Below are 16,268 nucleotides of genomic sequence, written 5' to 3'. Positions count from 1 at the left end.
CACAAAATGCTGGAGTAACTCAGCGGGTCAGGCAGCATCTCGGGAGAGAAGGAATGGATGACGGTTCAGGTCTCGACCCGAAACGTCACCCATTCCTTCTCTCCCGAGATGCCGCCTGACGCGCTGAGTTACTCCAGCATTTTGTGTCTACCTTCGATTTAAACCAGCATCCGCAGTTTTTGTTTCCCTACACTGAGGGATTCCAGCTGTGGAATTAGATGCTCATGTTTGGACTCGCAGGCCACAAGCTCTGGAGGCAGAGAGGTGGCTGAGGGGGGGAGCAAGATTAATGGAGCAAAGATGGAGGGGGGGGGAAGCCGCGGTGGGGAATGACAGGAAACCTGTTTTAAAAGCTCCTTTCCCTTGCGATCTTCCGCAGGCTCCAATCCGTGCGAACACTCGGGGAAGTGCATCAACACCGTGGGCTCCTTCATGTGCCAGTGCCTGTCCGGCTACCACGGGCCTCGGTGCGAGCTGGACTTCAACGAGTGCATGTCCAGCCCCTGTCAGAATGATGCCACCTGCCTCGACCTGATTGGAAGGTTCCAGTGCATTTGCATGGCCGGTAGGTGCAGACGCCTTGGTAATGGAGGAGCCGTGAGGGCATTCTTCTAGGAAGAGGATGAGGAGGAATGTCTTCAGTCAGAGGGTGGTGAATCTGTGGAATTCTCTGCCACAGAAGGCTGCGGAAGCCAAGTCAGTGGATATTTTTTTAGGCCGGGGCCACAGTTTGAGAATAAGGGGTAGGCCATTTAGAACGGAGAGAAGGAAACACTTTTTCGCTCGGAGTGTTGTAAAGCTGTGGAATTCTCTGCCTCAGAAGGCAGTGGAGGCCAATTCTCTGGATGCTTTCAAGAGAGAGTTAGATAGAGCTCTTAATGATAGCGGAGTCAGGGGGTATGGGGAGAGGGCAGGAATGGGGTACTGATTGTGGATGATCAGCCATGATCACATTGAATGGCGGTGCTGGCTCGAAGGGCCGAATGGCCTACTCCTGCACCTATTGTCTATTGTCAGATATAGGTAGAATTCTTGATTAGTACGGGTGTCAGAGGTTATGGGGAGAAGGCAGGAGAATGGGGTTAGGAGGGAGAGATAGATCAGCCATGATTGAATGGCGGAGTAGACTCGATGGGCCGAATGGCCTAATTCTACGCCTATTCCTTATGACATGATGGCCGGGAGTAGTGGTGGGACGCGGGGAGAGCAATAGGCCAGGGGTCGCGATGTGGATCACTGCTCTCTCTGGTTTACAACAGTCACCCAGAGAACCAGACGACAGAGGTTTAAGATGAGGGGAGAAAAGATTCAGTAGGAACCTGAGGGGGTAACCTTTTCACACAAAGGGCGGTGAGTGTATGGAACGTGCTGCCAGAGGAGGCAGTTGAGGCAGGTAGTATCGCAACGTTTAAGAAACATTTAGACAGGTACATGGATAGGGTAGGTTTCGAGGGATATGGGCCAAACGCAGGCATGTGGGACTACTATAGATGAGGTATGTTGGTTGGTGTGGGCAGGTTGGGCTGAAGGCCCTATTTCCACACTGTATGACACTATGACCTGGTTGGACAGAACATACTCAGAGTTTACTTGAAAGATTGCACCTAATATAACACGTAATAATGGGGGAGCAAGGACAGGTTTGGCACAGGTTGGACATTGGCCACTCAATTTTGTGCCTAGAGGGACCCACGTGGACCAGGCTTGGGTTGGCTCTGGTTTCACAAAAATGATGACCTGGAGTATAGTTCAGGCCAGGCCAACACTTCACGCCAGCCAAGGTACGCAGCAGAGGAAGCAGTTCCTACTTCTCTCTGCACCCAGTTCACATGGAGCTCCGTCAGCCAACCAAGCCTAACGTTTGTCTCAATGCTTGGGGATTCAGGTGGTGTCAGGCATCATATTAAGTATAAGTCTCCGTGCTTGGCTGTGGATGGTTTGGGTGCAGGTTGGGTTTAACCCAATAGATCTGCAAAGATGTGAAATGTCTTCTCATCAGGATTGACATGGCTGAGACGTTGAGGAAACATTCAGACAGGTACATGGATAGGACAGGTTTAGAGGGATATGGGTCAAAAGCAGGCAGGTGGGACTAGCGTGGCTGGGGCATGTTGGTCGGCGTGGGCAAGTTGGGACGAAGGACCTGTTTCCAGGGTGCATGACTCTACGACTCTATGACATGATGATTTGATGGGATGGACGCAGGGACCTCTTTGCTGAGTCTCTCACTTTACAATCAGGCCATTGAGAGCGTTTGGTCACACAAGGGTGGTGGAAATCCAGACCACTCTTCTCTGGAGAAGGGTCGGGGGCTAAGTGAACATTCCTAGAATGAGATCAGATGATTTTCGTTTTGGGGGGGGGGGGGGGGGGTTGGGATATCGACAGATATCCGAGAACAAAGGTGAGGAATTTGAGGTGAGGCAGGGCCAGCTTGTTGAGTGGGTGTGAAGAAGGTGCTGATCTTTGTGTGCCACCGTTGGGAATAAGCGGGAAAGCGAATACCTTGAGATCCACAAGCAAGCTCTTAACTGGAGAAAATAAAGATAAAGAACAGAGAGCAGAGAAAATATTTTCTCCCCTCTATTTACTGACCCTCAATACCGTTGAGAGAATATTTTCTAAAATATGAAAAACTATTTTCTCACGCACTGCGCGGAAACATCGGATTCTTCCACACGGACATTCCAGATGGAAATGGTTAATTGTGCGTGTTGTACAATTGCAGGTTACACTGGACTCTACTGTCAGATTGATACCGACGAGTGTGCCAGTAATCCGTGTTTGAACAAGGGCAAGTGCATCGACAAAATCAACGAATTTGAGTGCGAATGCCCGTCAGGTTGGTGCCAGTAAAGATTGCTGATCTCCCCCCAACCCCCACCGCATCCTCTGTGTGCTGCAGGCAAGGCCAGGGCTAATCCCAGCCTACGGGCAGGCTTTAGCTGCCAAGGCAAGGCCTACTCACTCTCCCCCCCCACCCCCCCCCCCCCCCCCCCCAGCCTGTGGAGTTCTCCCTCCACTACACTCCAGCTCCATCAAGCAAAACCTGGCCACTGACAAATAACAAACTCACTGATAAAGTGTTGGCGTGCGCAGAGGTAAGTTGATAATTGGAGCTTCACGAGAGACATTTAGTTTGGAGATACTGAGCGGGAACTGGTCCTTCGGCCCACCGAGCCCACGCCGGCCAGCGATCACCGAATGCTAGCCCTACCCTGCGCACACCCGGGACAGTTTACATTTACACCAAGTCAATTAGCCTACAAACCTGCACGTCTTTGGAGTGTGGGAGGAAACCGGGGCTCCCGGAGAAAACGTACAAAACGCAGGTCACGGGGAGAACGTACAAACCCGTGGATACGTCGTCGGGATCGAACCAGAGTCTCCGGCGCTGTAAGGCAGCAACTCTACCGCTGGGCCACTCTGCCGCCACTGAGACATGTATCAGTGATGCACCCAGCACCCAGCACACTCACCCAGCACCCAGCACCCAGCACACTCACCCAGCACCCAGCACCCAGCACCCAGCACACTCACCCAGCACACTCACCCAGCACCTAGCACCCAGCACCCAGCACACTCACCCAGCACCCAGCACCCAGCACACTCACCCAGCACCCAGCACACTCACCCAGCACCCAGCACACTCACCCAGCACCCAGCACCCAGCACACTCACCCAGCACCCAGCACCCAGCACACTCACCCAGCACCCAGCACCCAGCACACTCACCCAGCACCCAGCACCCAGCACCCAGCACACTCACCCAGCACCCAGCACCCAGCACACTCACCCAGCACCCAGCACCCAGCACCCAACACACTCACCCAGCAGACTCTCCCAGCACACTCACCCAGCACACTCACCCAGCACACTCACCCAGCACCTCCCTCTGCTCTGACTGTGAGGTGCAGATCGAAGCTTATTTTGTTTGGATGTATTTTTCCCCATCATCTCCCACCAGCCCCGCAACAGTAATGTAGACCAGCATATGTTTACAGCTGAAGTAAATAATAAATAGAACATAGAACAGGATCAGGCCCTTTGGCCCACGATGTCCGTGCTGTACACGATAAAGCAGCAACAGCAAATGCCTGTCATCAAACCTGCCCCGGATTTCAATAAGATTATGGCTCTCTGTTCAACATTCACGAGTTCAGTGTCCCCCACACACTGACCCTCACTGGGGTACGGGCCCCACACACACTGACCCTCACTGGGGTACGGGCCCCACACACACTGACCCTCACTGGGGTACGGGCCCCCCCCACACACACACACACACACACACACACTGACCCTCACTGGGGTACGGGCCCCACACACACACACACACACACACACACACACACACACACACACACTGACCCTCACTGGGGTACGGGCCCCCCACACACACACACACACACACTGACCCTCACTGGGGTACGAGCCCCACACACACACACACACACACACACACACTGACCCTCACTGGGGTACGGGCCCCACACACACACACTGACCCTCACTGGGGTACGGGCCCCCCACACACACACACACACACACACACACACACACACACACACACACACACACACACACACTGACCCTCACTGGGGTACGGGCCCCACACACAAAGGGAATTAAAGGGAAGGAGAGGAGGAAACGGATAGGTGGTGGAAGAGGAGACTGTGATGGTGAGGACATGTGCAGTGAAGATGGAGAGGAGTGGCACTGTGGCACGGTGGTGCAGTGGTAGAGTCGCTGCCTTACAGCGCCAGGGACCCGGGTGAGATCCTGTCTACGGGTGCTGTCTGTCTACGGAGTTTGTACGTTCTCCATGTGACCTGCGTGGGTTTTCTCCGGGTGCCCCGGTTTTCTCCCACACTCCAAAGATGCACAGGTTTGTAGGTTAATTGGCTCCTGTAACTTGTACCTTGTCCCCAGTGTGTGTAGCATAGCGTGAGTGTGCCAGCTGATCGACGGTTGAAACCGACTCGGTGGGCCGAAAGGCCTGCTGCCCCGCTGCATCTCCAAACTGAAAGAGGAGTACAAGAGGCAGTGGAGAGGTTCTGGAAGCCGACGGAAGGAAGAGCGAGGGAGGGAGGCAAAAACCTGCAATGAGAAATGAAATGCGTTGTGAATGGAGCCGGTGGGCTTTGTCTGTCCGGAGCGAATGGCAGGGGGTTGTGATGTTCAGGGACGCTGGCTGTCAATGGCTGGTGTCAGTGTGAGGCCAGGGCCATTCAGATCCCCATTCTCAGTAACCATGGTGTCCCGGCACCCTGCTAGAGAACGCTGCCTCACAGCAACCACATCCAGCCGCCCTTTCTCCTGCACCAGCTGCCGAGGCTGTGCACCCTGCCAAAGCTGACAGCCCCAGCCGGCCTGGCCCAGTGAAACCTCCCCAGCCCCAGTCTACCCTCCCCAGCCCCCGTCTACCCTCCCCTCCCCAGTCTACCCTCCCCTCCCCAGTCTACCCTCCCCAGTCTACCCTCCCCTCCCCAGTCTACCCTCCCCAGTCTACCCTCCCCTCCCCAGTCTACCCTCCCCAGTCTACCCTCCCCTCCCCAGTCTACCCCCCCTCCCCAGTCTACCCTCCCCAGTCTACCCCCCCTCCCCAGTCTACCCCCCCCTCCCCAGTCTACCCTCCCCAGTCTACCCTCCCCTCCCCAGTCTACCCTCCCTAGTCTACCCTCCCCTCCCCAGTCTACCCCCCCTCCCCAGTCTACCCTCCCCTCCCCAGTCTACCCTCCCCTCCCCAGTCTACCCTCCCCTCCCCAGTCTACCCCCCCTCCCCAGTCTACCCTCCCCTCCCCAGTCTACCCCCCCTCCCCAGTCTACCCTCCCCTCCCCAGTCTACCCTCCCCTCCCTAGTCTACCCTCCCCAACCTCGTCTACCCTCCCCAGCCCAGTCTACCCTCCCTAGTCTACCCTCCCCTCCCCTGTCTAATCTCCCCTCCCCAGTCTACGCTCCCCTCCCCAGTCTACCCTCCCTAGTCTACCCTCCCCTCCCCAGTCTACCCTCCCCTCCCTAGTCTACCCTCCCCAACCTCGTCTACCCTCCCCTCCCCAGTATACCCTCCCCAGTCTACCCTCCCTAGTCTACCCTCCCCTCCCCAGTCTACCCTCCCCAGCCCAGTCTACCCTACCCTCCCTAGTCTACCCTCCCCTCCCCAGTACACCAGCCCAGTCTACCCTCCCCTCCCCAGTACACCAGCCCAGTCTACCCTCCCCTCCCCAGTCTACCCTCCCCTCCCCAGTCTACCCTCCCCAGTCTACCCTCCCCTCCCCAGTCTACCCTACCCTCCCTAGTCTACCCTCCCCTCCTCAGTACACCAGCCCAGTCTACCCTCCCCTCCCCAGTACACCAGCCCAGTCTACCCTCCCCTCCCCAGTACACCAGCCCAGTCTACCCTCCCCTCCCTAGTCTACTCTCCCCTCCCCAGTCTACCCACCCCTCCCCTGTCTACCCTCCCCTCCCCAGTCTACTCTCCCCAGTCTACCCTCCCCTCCCCAGTCCACCAGCCCAGTCTACCCTCCCCTCCCTAGTCTACCCTCCCCAGCCCAGTCTACCCTCCCCTCCCCAGTCTACCCTCCCCAGTCTACCCTCCCCAGCCCGTCTACCCTCCCCAGCCCGTCTACTCTCCCCAGCCCGTCTACCCCCCCTCCCCAGTCTACCCTCTCCTCCCCAGTCTACCCTCCCCTCCCCAGCCCTGCCCAGTCTACCCTCCCCAGCCCCAGCCCTGCCCAGCCAACCCGTACACTTTCACAGACATGCACGCTCACACATTCACCCAGCCAACAGGGTTGTACGCCAAGCCAAGCATTTGACTGCACCAGGTACACTGTGTGTGACAGTAACATATAATTGAAGCACCCGCAGGCACGGACTTGCCCTCATAGACATGTAAACATTCACTCACTCACACTTACACCACAAACAGAAACATATGGTGAATGCTGACAGACACAACCATTCACACACACGCACGTAGCCTGCCTGACACACACTGACACACTCACACACACACTATCCATCAGCTAACCTCTCCCTCCAGCTCTTCACACCCCCCCCTACCCCCAAGCCTCGAGGCATCTCTCCCCCTTGTCCTCCCGTCCCACAGTATCCACGACCCGCACTCAACCCAAACCCTCACTCCTCACCCACCCCTTCACCCGGTTGTGTTTAACTCCTCAGGATTCAATGGTAACTTGTGTCAGATCGATGTGGATGAGTGTGCAAGCACACCCTGCAAGAACGCAGCCAGGTGTGTCGATGGACCCAACAGATATCACTGTGACTGTTTGGAAGGTCAGTGCACACACTCCACCTCATCCCGTTCACCCTCCATCCTCCCACTCCACCCCCTGTCCAGCGAGTCCCACCGAGCTCAACCTTCCCTCCCCTTCCCCATCCTCAGTCTGGTCTTTGCTCCGACCAAACCTAATCTAACCTCACCTCTTCACTTTTTCTGAACAGACTTATTCCTCTCAGCCTCTCCCTCTCCCTGTCCGGTTTGGTCCCAGCTCTCTGGCCTCTGCTTTCCAGGGTCTCTCCCTCATCAAATGAAAGCTGCTTCTCTCTACTAAGAATGAATATCGTTCATTTCTGACACAGGAAGCTCTCAACACTCCTGTGATCGCCAAGGCACCTTTATCTATTGTGTGTGTGTGTGTGTGAGTGAGTGTGTGTGTATTTACACACGTGGGTCTCTCTGCATGTGTGAGTGTATTTTTACACACTTGGATCTGTCTGCGTGTGAGTGAGTGAGTGTATGTTTACACACGTGGATCTATCTGCTTGTGTGTGTGAGTGTGTTGCACATGGATGTTTGCACGTATGTGTGTATGTGTGTGTGTGTGCGTGTGTGTTTGCCTATTCTCTGGCTCTCTCGTTTCCTCTGCACTCTCTCTCTCCCATTCCCACTCTCTCTCTCTCTCCCATTCCCACTCTCTCTCTCTCTCCCATTCCCACTCTCTCTCTCTCTCTCTCTCTCTCTCTCCCATTCCCACTCTCTCTCTCTCTCCCATTCCCACTCTCTCTCTCTCTCCCATTCCCACTCTCTCTCTCTCTCCCATTCCCACTCTCTCTCTCTCTCCCATTCCCACTCTCTCTCTCTCTCTCTCTCTCTCTCTCTCTCTCTCTCTCTCTCTCTCTCTCTCTCTCTCTCTCTCTCTCTCCCATTCCCTCTCTCTCTCCCATTCCCACTCTCTCCCGCTCTCCCCGCTCCCCCCGTTCTCTCCGTCGCGGGTGAGTGACGCTAGTTTTGCTCCAGGCTTCGCGGGTCCTCTTTGTGAGACGGACATCAACGAGTGTGAGCAGGACCCCTGTCACTACGGCACGTGCAAGGACGGGGTCGCCACCTACACGTGCGTGTGCGCTGCGGGGTACACCGGCCGCGTGTGTGACATCAACATCAACGAGTGCCAGAGCCAGCCGTGCCAACACGGGGGCACCTGCCAGGACAAGGTGGACGGGTACTCCTGCTCCTGCCTCAAGGGCACCTCAGGTAACCATCCCTGCCCCCCTGCACCTAGACATGACCCCTCACTAAACCTCCTCCTCATTCCACCTGCATCCCATTCTCCATTCTCCCTGTCTCTCCTAATTTTCTCTTATCTCTCTTCTTTTCTGTCTGTCTCTCTCTTCTTTCTCTCTCCCCTTTCTCTCTCCCCTTTCTCTCTCCCCTTCTCTCTCCCCTTTCTCTCTCCCCTTCGCTCTCCCCTTTCTCTCTCCCCTTTCTCTCTCCCCTTTCTCTCTCCCCTTCTCTCTCCCCTTTCTCTCTCCCCTTCGCTCTCCCCTTTCTCTCTCCCCTTTCTCTCTCCCCCTTTCTCTCTCCCCTTTCTCTCTCCCCTTTCTCCCCTTTCTCTCTCCCCCTTCTCTCTCCCCCTTTCTCTCTCCCCTTCTCTCTCCCCTTTCTCTCTCCCCTTTCTCTCTCCCCTTTCTCTCTCCCCTGCCCCTCTCTTCCTCTATTTTCCCTCCTCCTCCCGTTTTGCCACCAGCTCCACCATCCCCACATCCACCATTCCCTCCCCAGTGAACTTCCCTTCCCGGCCCTTATTTTTCCTTCCGACGCTTGTCCCTCACCCAAAACCCTGGAGCGGACGTTCGGCCCATCGGCCCCGCTGCTGTCCGTGGGAACTCGCTGTGCTTGGCGACCTGCGTGCTTTCCCGCAGCAGATTGGCCTGGGCGGCTGGGTCCTGCGCTGGGAGTGTTCCCATGCTGTGAAAGGTGGCGTGGAAATGCAAGCCTTTGAACTGAGAGGTTCTTGCATTCACGTTGTGCTCTTTGTGCTGGCCAGGGATTGGGTTTCACCAGGTTTTAGTGATTGCATTGTGTGCCCACAGGTGTGAACTGTGAGACAAACCTGGATGACTGTGCCAGCAACCCTTGCGAATCTGGCAACTGCATTGATCAGATCAACAGCTACGACTGTGTCTGTGAGATGGGCTATACCGGTAAGACCTGTTGCCAGTTCTCACCTCTGTACCACTGTACCATGTACCACTGCCTCTGTCCATCCCAAAAGGTTTTTAAACCTTTTTAATTAAACTAAACCTTTATAGTTTAGTTTCGTTTAGTTTAGAAATACAGTGTGGAAACAGGCCCTCCGAGTCCCCTTGCACAAGCACCATCCTACACACACCAGGGACAATTTACAATCTTTTATCGAAGCTCATTAACCTACAAGCCTGTACGTCTTTGGAGTGTGGGAGGAAACCGGAGCTCCAAGAGAAAACCCACGCGGTCACGGGGAGAACGTGCAAACTCCGCACAGACAGCACCCGTAGTCAGGATTGAACCCGGGTCTCTATCTCTATCCCATGCCTCCATTGCCAACTCTACTCCAGTGCTCCCTCAGCCGCTCTCCCATCCCCCACCTCCCTCTTCCTCTGCTCACCTGGTTGCCTATCTGCCACATGCTCAGACCAGGCACCTTTCACCCTTCACCTCTGCCCTCTGACCCACGCGGTCCCCCACAGCATAGCAACACCTCGGTATTAATGTCCTCTTCCTTCCTTTCAAATCCTTCCCTCGCCCTAGTGTTCCCTCGTGCCCCACCTCCAGTCTCACCATCCCAGATACGTGCGGGTTTGTTGGTTAATCGGCCCTCTGCAAATTGCCCCTGGCGTGTCGGGAGTGGATGAGAAAGTGGGATAACATAGAACTAGTGTGAACAGGTGATCGATGGTCGGCATGAACTCGGCGGGCCGAATGGCCTGTTTCCGTGCAGTATCTCTAAACCATGCCTCGGTGAACTCTGGGCATTTCATTGGCTCTCTGGTTTTATGGGCTGCACCACTGGATGCAGGAGGTCTGAGCAGGAAATTCCCTCCCGGGACCTCTCCGGCCCTCTGTCCTGATCCACGACGTTCTTTGGGTGGCGGCACTTTGACCGAGGTGACCTGGTGGGACTGCTGCGGTGACCTATCCTGCACTGTCTGACCACCTTCACCTCACTGTGCCAGCGTTGCTGGTGATGTCATCCCCGGGCACCATCACCGACCTCATGCCCGCACCTACCTGAGGCACACCATGCCTCACCTCTCTGTGCTTGAACCACAGGCCTTTGTTCAATGCCCACGTCCTCAGCATTTTGTGCGTAGTCATTAGGGTTGCCAACTTCCTCACTCCCAAATATGGGACAAGGTGACGTCACCGCCCCGCGCCCCACCTGACCTCACTCAGCCAGCGTCCACGTGCTCCCGCTCCACCAATGGCGGTCGCTTTGGCCTCTGGACCTACACTGTCCGCACCTACACTGTCCGGAAGGTAGGCACAGATTTTAACCAGCGTCTGCAGTTTTTTTCCTACTACACTGTCCGGACCTACACTGCCTACAGCGTCCGGGCCTACAGCGCCCCCCCCGGGCCTAATACGGGACTAGGGAGGTCCCACACGGGACAAGCCAATTTAGCCCAAAATACGGGATGTCCCGGCTAATACGGGACAGTTGGCAACCCTACATGACCCCTACATTCTCCCTACCTTTGCCCCTGATGTACCGTCACTCCCCCTCTCTGAACAGAGAGAGACGGAGCACCGTGCCTCTGGGCATGGCCAAGCTACATCGCCAAGCGGGCACAGTCCTTGCCACCAGTGGGCCCCACACCCACCCCTTTTAAGGTGGGTGCCCACAAATGGGGCGGCTTCGGTTCAATTTTACTAGGCCAAAAGGCCGAGCAGAAGCGTTTGGAGTTGCCGTTTCCAGGGCAACCGCGGCCGAGGCCAGGCCCAGTCAATGGGAGCAGGTAAGTGGAGGAGCCGGAGTGAAAAGAGCCACTGTCATCAATCAGGCCGAGCTCAGCGACTCTCAGGAGTATCGTGTTCCCTCTCCCAGCCTCAGTGCACGCTCCCATACCCACGCACTCTCCCTCTCCCTTTCCCACTTCCCCTGACACCTCCTCCCTCCCCCTCCCATAGTTTAGATTAGTTTAGTTTAGTTTAGAGATACAGGCCATGCGTGGGAAGGAACTGCAGGTGCTGGTTTATACCAAAGCCAGACACAAAACGCTGGAGGAACTCAGCGGGACAGGCAGCATCTCTGGAGAAAAGGAATGGGTGACTTTTTGGGTCTAGACCCTTCTTCAGACTGGAGTAGGGTCTCAACCCAAAACGTCACCTATTCCTTTTCTCCAGAGAGGCTGGCAATATTGATGAGCTACTCCAGCACTTTGTGTCTATGTGTTCGATGGAAGCAGGCCCTTCAGTCCACCGAGTCCATCAAAACCACTCATTCACACTAGTTCTATGTGGTCCCACTTCTACATCCACTCCCGACATGCCAGGGGCAATTTACAGAGGGCCAATTCGTTGACCCACAATGCCCACACGTGTTTAGGTTGTGGGAGAAAACCGGAGCACCCGGAGGAAACCCACGTGGGTAACAAGGCGAGCGTGCAGACTCCACGCGGACAGCACCCGAGGTCAGGATCGAACCCGGGTCTCCGGTGCAGCGAGGCAGCAGTTCAACCAGCTGCGTCACTGTGCCACGGAGCGGTGGGATTTGGGCTGCCTGTCCCCCACCCCCCACTCCACTCCACCCGACCCTCACCACCACACCTGACTCACAGGGCTGTGGGAGGGGGCTGTGGGGAGGGGGCTGTGTGGAGGGGGCTGTGGGAGGGGGTGTGAGGAGGGGGCTGTGGGGAGGGGGCTGTGGGAGGGGGCTGTTGGGAGGGGGCTGTGGGGAGGGGGCTGTTGGGAGGGGGCTGTGGGGAGGGGGCTGTGGGAGGGGGCTGTGGGGAGGGGGCTGTGGGAGGGGGTGTGAGGAGGGGGCTGTGGGGAGGGGGCTGTGGGGAGGGGGCTGTGGGGAGGGGGCTGTGGGGAGGGGGCTGTTGGGAGGGGGCTGTGGGGAGGGGGCTGTGGGGAGGGGGCTGTGGGGAGGGGGCTGTGGGAGGGGGTGTAGAGCCGGGGAGGAGTGAGACTCAATAATGGGCCCATTATTCTGCAGTGGCCCATCTGCTGGATTGGGTTTCAGGGCCAAGCCTCTCCACAGCTCCTGCTTTCAAAGATCTGGGGCAGGTAAAGCGAAAGACAAGCCCGTAATATGAGAAATCGCAGGCCTTGAATGTTGCTCCTTTGTATCGGTGCTCAGGAGAGATTCAGCTCTGAAGGGAATCCATTCACTTCACTTCACTCCCGAACCCGTCAGGCAGCGACGTTGGTGAACTTTAGTTGGGAAGTACTGAGATGTAACGGGACTGAGTCACTAAATAACCGGTAGTGTTTCAGCAGCTATCTCTGGGTTTCACCTCCTCTCCTGCACACACTGACCCTCACTGGGGTACGGGCCCCACACACACACACACACACTGACCCTCACTGGGGTACGGGCCCCACACACACAGACACTGACCCTCACTGGGGTACGGGCCCCACACACACACACACACACTGGGTCACACACACACACACTGACCCTCACTGGGGATGTGGGCCCCACACACACACACTGACCCTCACTGGAGTACGGGCCCTACACACACACACACTGGAGTACGGGCCCCACACACACACACACACTGACCCTCACTGGGGTACGGGCCCCACACACACTGACCCTCACTGGAGTACGGGCCCCACACACACACACACACTGACCCTCACTGGAGTACGGGCCCCACACACACACACACTGACCCTCACTGGGGATGTGGGCCCCACACACACACACACACACTGACCCTCACTGGGGTACGCGCCCCACACACACACACACTGACCCTCACTGGGGATGTGGGCCCCACACACACACACTGACCCTCACTGGAGTACGGGCCCCACACACACACACACACACACTGACCCTCACTGGAGTACGGGCCCCACACACACACACTGACCCTCACTGGGGATGTGGGCCCCACACACACACACACACACACACTGACCCTCACTGGGGTACGCGCCCCACACACACACACTGACTCTCACTGGGGATGTGGGCCCCACACACACACACTGACCCTCACTGGAGTACTGGTGCCACACACACTCACTGACCCTCACTGGGGTACGGGCCCCCCCACACACACACACTGACCCTCACTGGGGTACGGGCCCCACACACACACACTGACCCTCACTGGAGTATGTGGATTCCTACTAGTTTACACACAAGTTTCTGCTGCCTCTCCTACACAAGCGTTCAATCCCTCGTGCACTGATTCCCCCCCACCCCACACACTAACAGCTGATCCTCTCTGACACTGTCCAAATCTCCTCCCACACTGAGCCCATCGCCTCGCACATGAACTCACCTCTCCCGCCCCTCTCATCATACAGTAAAGAACATAGAGCAGTGCAGCAAAGAAGCAGGCCCTTCGGCCCACAGTGTCCGTGCTGAACAAGACGCCAGGTTAAACTCATCTCCTCTGCCTGCGCGTGATCCATACCCCTCCATTCCCCACATATCCATGTGCCCATCCAAAAGCCTCTTAAACACCACTATGGTATCTACCTCCATCACCACCACCCCTGGCACCTAACATGTCTCGTGCACAACTTTGTCCCTCTCACACTCACCCTGTCCTGAGCCGCTCCCAGCTCTCCGCACGGAGTGCCACCTCTCCCAGCTCTCCGCACGGAGTGCCACCTCTCCCAGCTGTCCGCACGGAGTGCCACCTCTCCCAGCTGTCCGCACGGAGTGCCGTCTCTCCCAGCTCTCCGCACGGAGTGCCACCTCTCCCAGCTCTCCGCACGGAGTGCCATCTCTCCCAGCTGTCCGCACGGAGTGCCACCTCTCCCAGCTCTCCGCACGGAGTGCCACCTCTCCCAGCTCTCCGCACGGAGTGCCGTCTCTCCCAGCTGTCCGCACGGAGTGCCACCTCTCCCAGCTGTCCGCACGGAGTGCCACCTCTCCCAGCTCTCCGCACGGAGTGCCACCTCTCCCAGCTCTCCGCACGGAGTGCCGTCTCTCCCAGCTGTCCGCACGGAGTGCCACCTCTCCCAGCTGTCCGCACGGAGTGTCGCCTCTCCCAGCTCTCCGCACGGAGTGCCACCTCTCCCAGCTCTCCGCATGGAGTGCCACCTCTCCCAGCTCTCCGCACGGAGTGCCATCTCTCCCAGCTGTCCGCACGGAGTGCCACCTCTCCCAGCTGTCCGCACGGAGTGCCACCTCTCCCAGCTCTCCGCACGGAGTGTCGCCTCTCCCCTCTCGGCCCAGGCACCAGCTCACAAGCTGACCTCTCTGTCGGGAGAGGGTTTGATCCTTTACTCATGTGACAGTGTGTAGCTGCAGGACTCTGTGACACTTGGTGCCACAACATTCCCACATCCAGAAATGTGCATTTATTTGCACTGATTCCTTTAATGCCATTCATTTATTTGCCAGGGTGATCCTTATTAATATTCATGCCCGCCTTGCGATACCCCCATTAATATTCATGCATTCACCACAATGAGATTAATATGCGTGTTTTGGGCACCGCGGGGCTGATTGATATTCATTTATTCACGACTGTCCGTGTTGACACGAATGTTTTGACTGGGTGTTGCAGGGCCCATGTGCAACGTGAACATCGACGAGTGTGCGTCCAACCCCTGTCACAATGGAGGGACGTGCAAGGATGCGATCAACAGCTTCACGTGCATCTGCCCTGAGGGCTATCACGACCTGGTGTGCTTCTCGGAGGTCAACGAGTGTAACAGCAACCCCTGCATCCACGGAGACTGCAGGGACAACCTCAATGGGTGTGTAGCCTCCGCCGGGCAGCGACAGGGGGGGGGTTAGTCACCCCCAGGCGGTGTTTAATGGGGTGTGTGCAGGGTGCTCTACTCAATATCCAAACCCTGCTATTCAGTAGTCCATCGCACGTCATTATCACTTGTTCTGCGATACTGTGGAATCCTGCATACTCCCCGGTAAAATCATACTACACGTACGCACAATCATGCCCGAGTACCAGTGCAACAATTATAGTGTAAGAATTTCTACATTTCCAATGAAATTCTACTGAAGCAGTCCACAAAGAGTACCTTTCAAGTACAGGTCAGCTGGGTAGAGCTGCTGCCACCCAGCGCCAGATACCTGGCTTCCAACCAGATTTCAAGTGCTGTCTGTGAGGAGTTTGCACGTTCTCCTTGTGACCTCCTGGGTTTCCTCCGGGTGCTCTGGTTTCCTCCCACAATCCAAAAACTTGCTTGACAAGATTGACAACATCTTTCCTGCAACACAGTGCTGGCCCAAAACTGGGCTCAATGCTCTCAATGTGGCCTCAACAATGTCTTATACAACTGCAGCATGACCTCCCAACTTCTATACTCAATGAAGAAGGGTCTCGACCCGAAACGTCACCCATTCCTTCTCTCTCTCTCTCGAGATGCTGCCTGACCCGCTGAGTTACTCTAGCATTTTGTGTCTACCTTCTCTACTCAATGTTCTGACTGATGAAGGCCTTTTTGACCACCCTTTCTACCTGTGACGCCATTTTGTAAGAAGGAACTGCAGATGCCGGTTTAAACCGAAGATAGACACAAAAAGCTGGAGTAACTCAGCAGATCAGGCAGCACCTCTGGAGAGAAGGAATGGTTGACGTTTCGCGTCGAGACCCTTCTTCAATGTGAAGAAGTGATGCTGCCTGTGCTGCTGAGTTACTCCAGCTTGAGTTACTCTATCTTTGGGCCTGGCGATGCTGGATGGGTGGGGGCAGGCTGGTGGAGCAGCCCCGTGTAGCGTTGCGTGTGCGTCCGGGCCCCGGGGCGTGTGTGTGTGTGTCGAGGGGGGGGGCTTCGCTCGGCCGGCGTGGCGAGTTTGCCCGGGCTGACCGTACCCCC

The 16,268-nt window shown here is 56.6% G+C and overlaps 1 protein-coding gene across 1 annotated transcript in view; it reads left to right on the top strand.

The window, feature by feature from the left end:
- notch1b (notch receptor 1b) overlaps nucleotides 1-16,268 on the top strand; it is a 118,742-nt gene that overhangs the window by 64,678 nt on the left and 37,796 nt on the right. Inside the window, 6 exon segments of the mRNA XM_078426366.1 lie at nucleotides 380-565; nucleotides 2,729-2,842; nucleotides 7,187-7,300; nucleotides 8,265-8,498; nucleotides 9,338-9,448; nucleotides 14,993-15,185. Of these exon segments, the coding sequence (XP_078282492.1) occupies nucleotides 380-565; nucleotides 2,729-2,842; nucleotides 7,187-7,300; nucleotides 8,265-8,498; nucleotides 9,338-9,448; nucleotides 14,993-15,185 (952 nt within the window).

The sequence above is a fragment of the Rhinoraja longicauda genome, chromosome 31 (genome assembly GCF_053455715.1).
Source record: "Rhinoraja longicauda isolate Sanriku21f chromosome 31, sRhiLon1.1, whole genome shotgun sequence".
Lineage (NCBI taxonomy): Eukaryota > Metazoa > Chordata > Chondrichthyes > Rajiformes > Arhynchobatidae > Rhinoraja > Rhinoraja longicauda.
The sequence above is the reverse complement of the archived record's forward strand: the minus strand, read 5'-3'. Positions and strand labels throughout refer to the sequence as shown.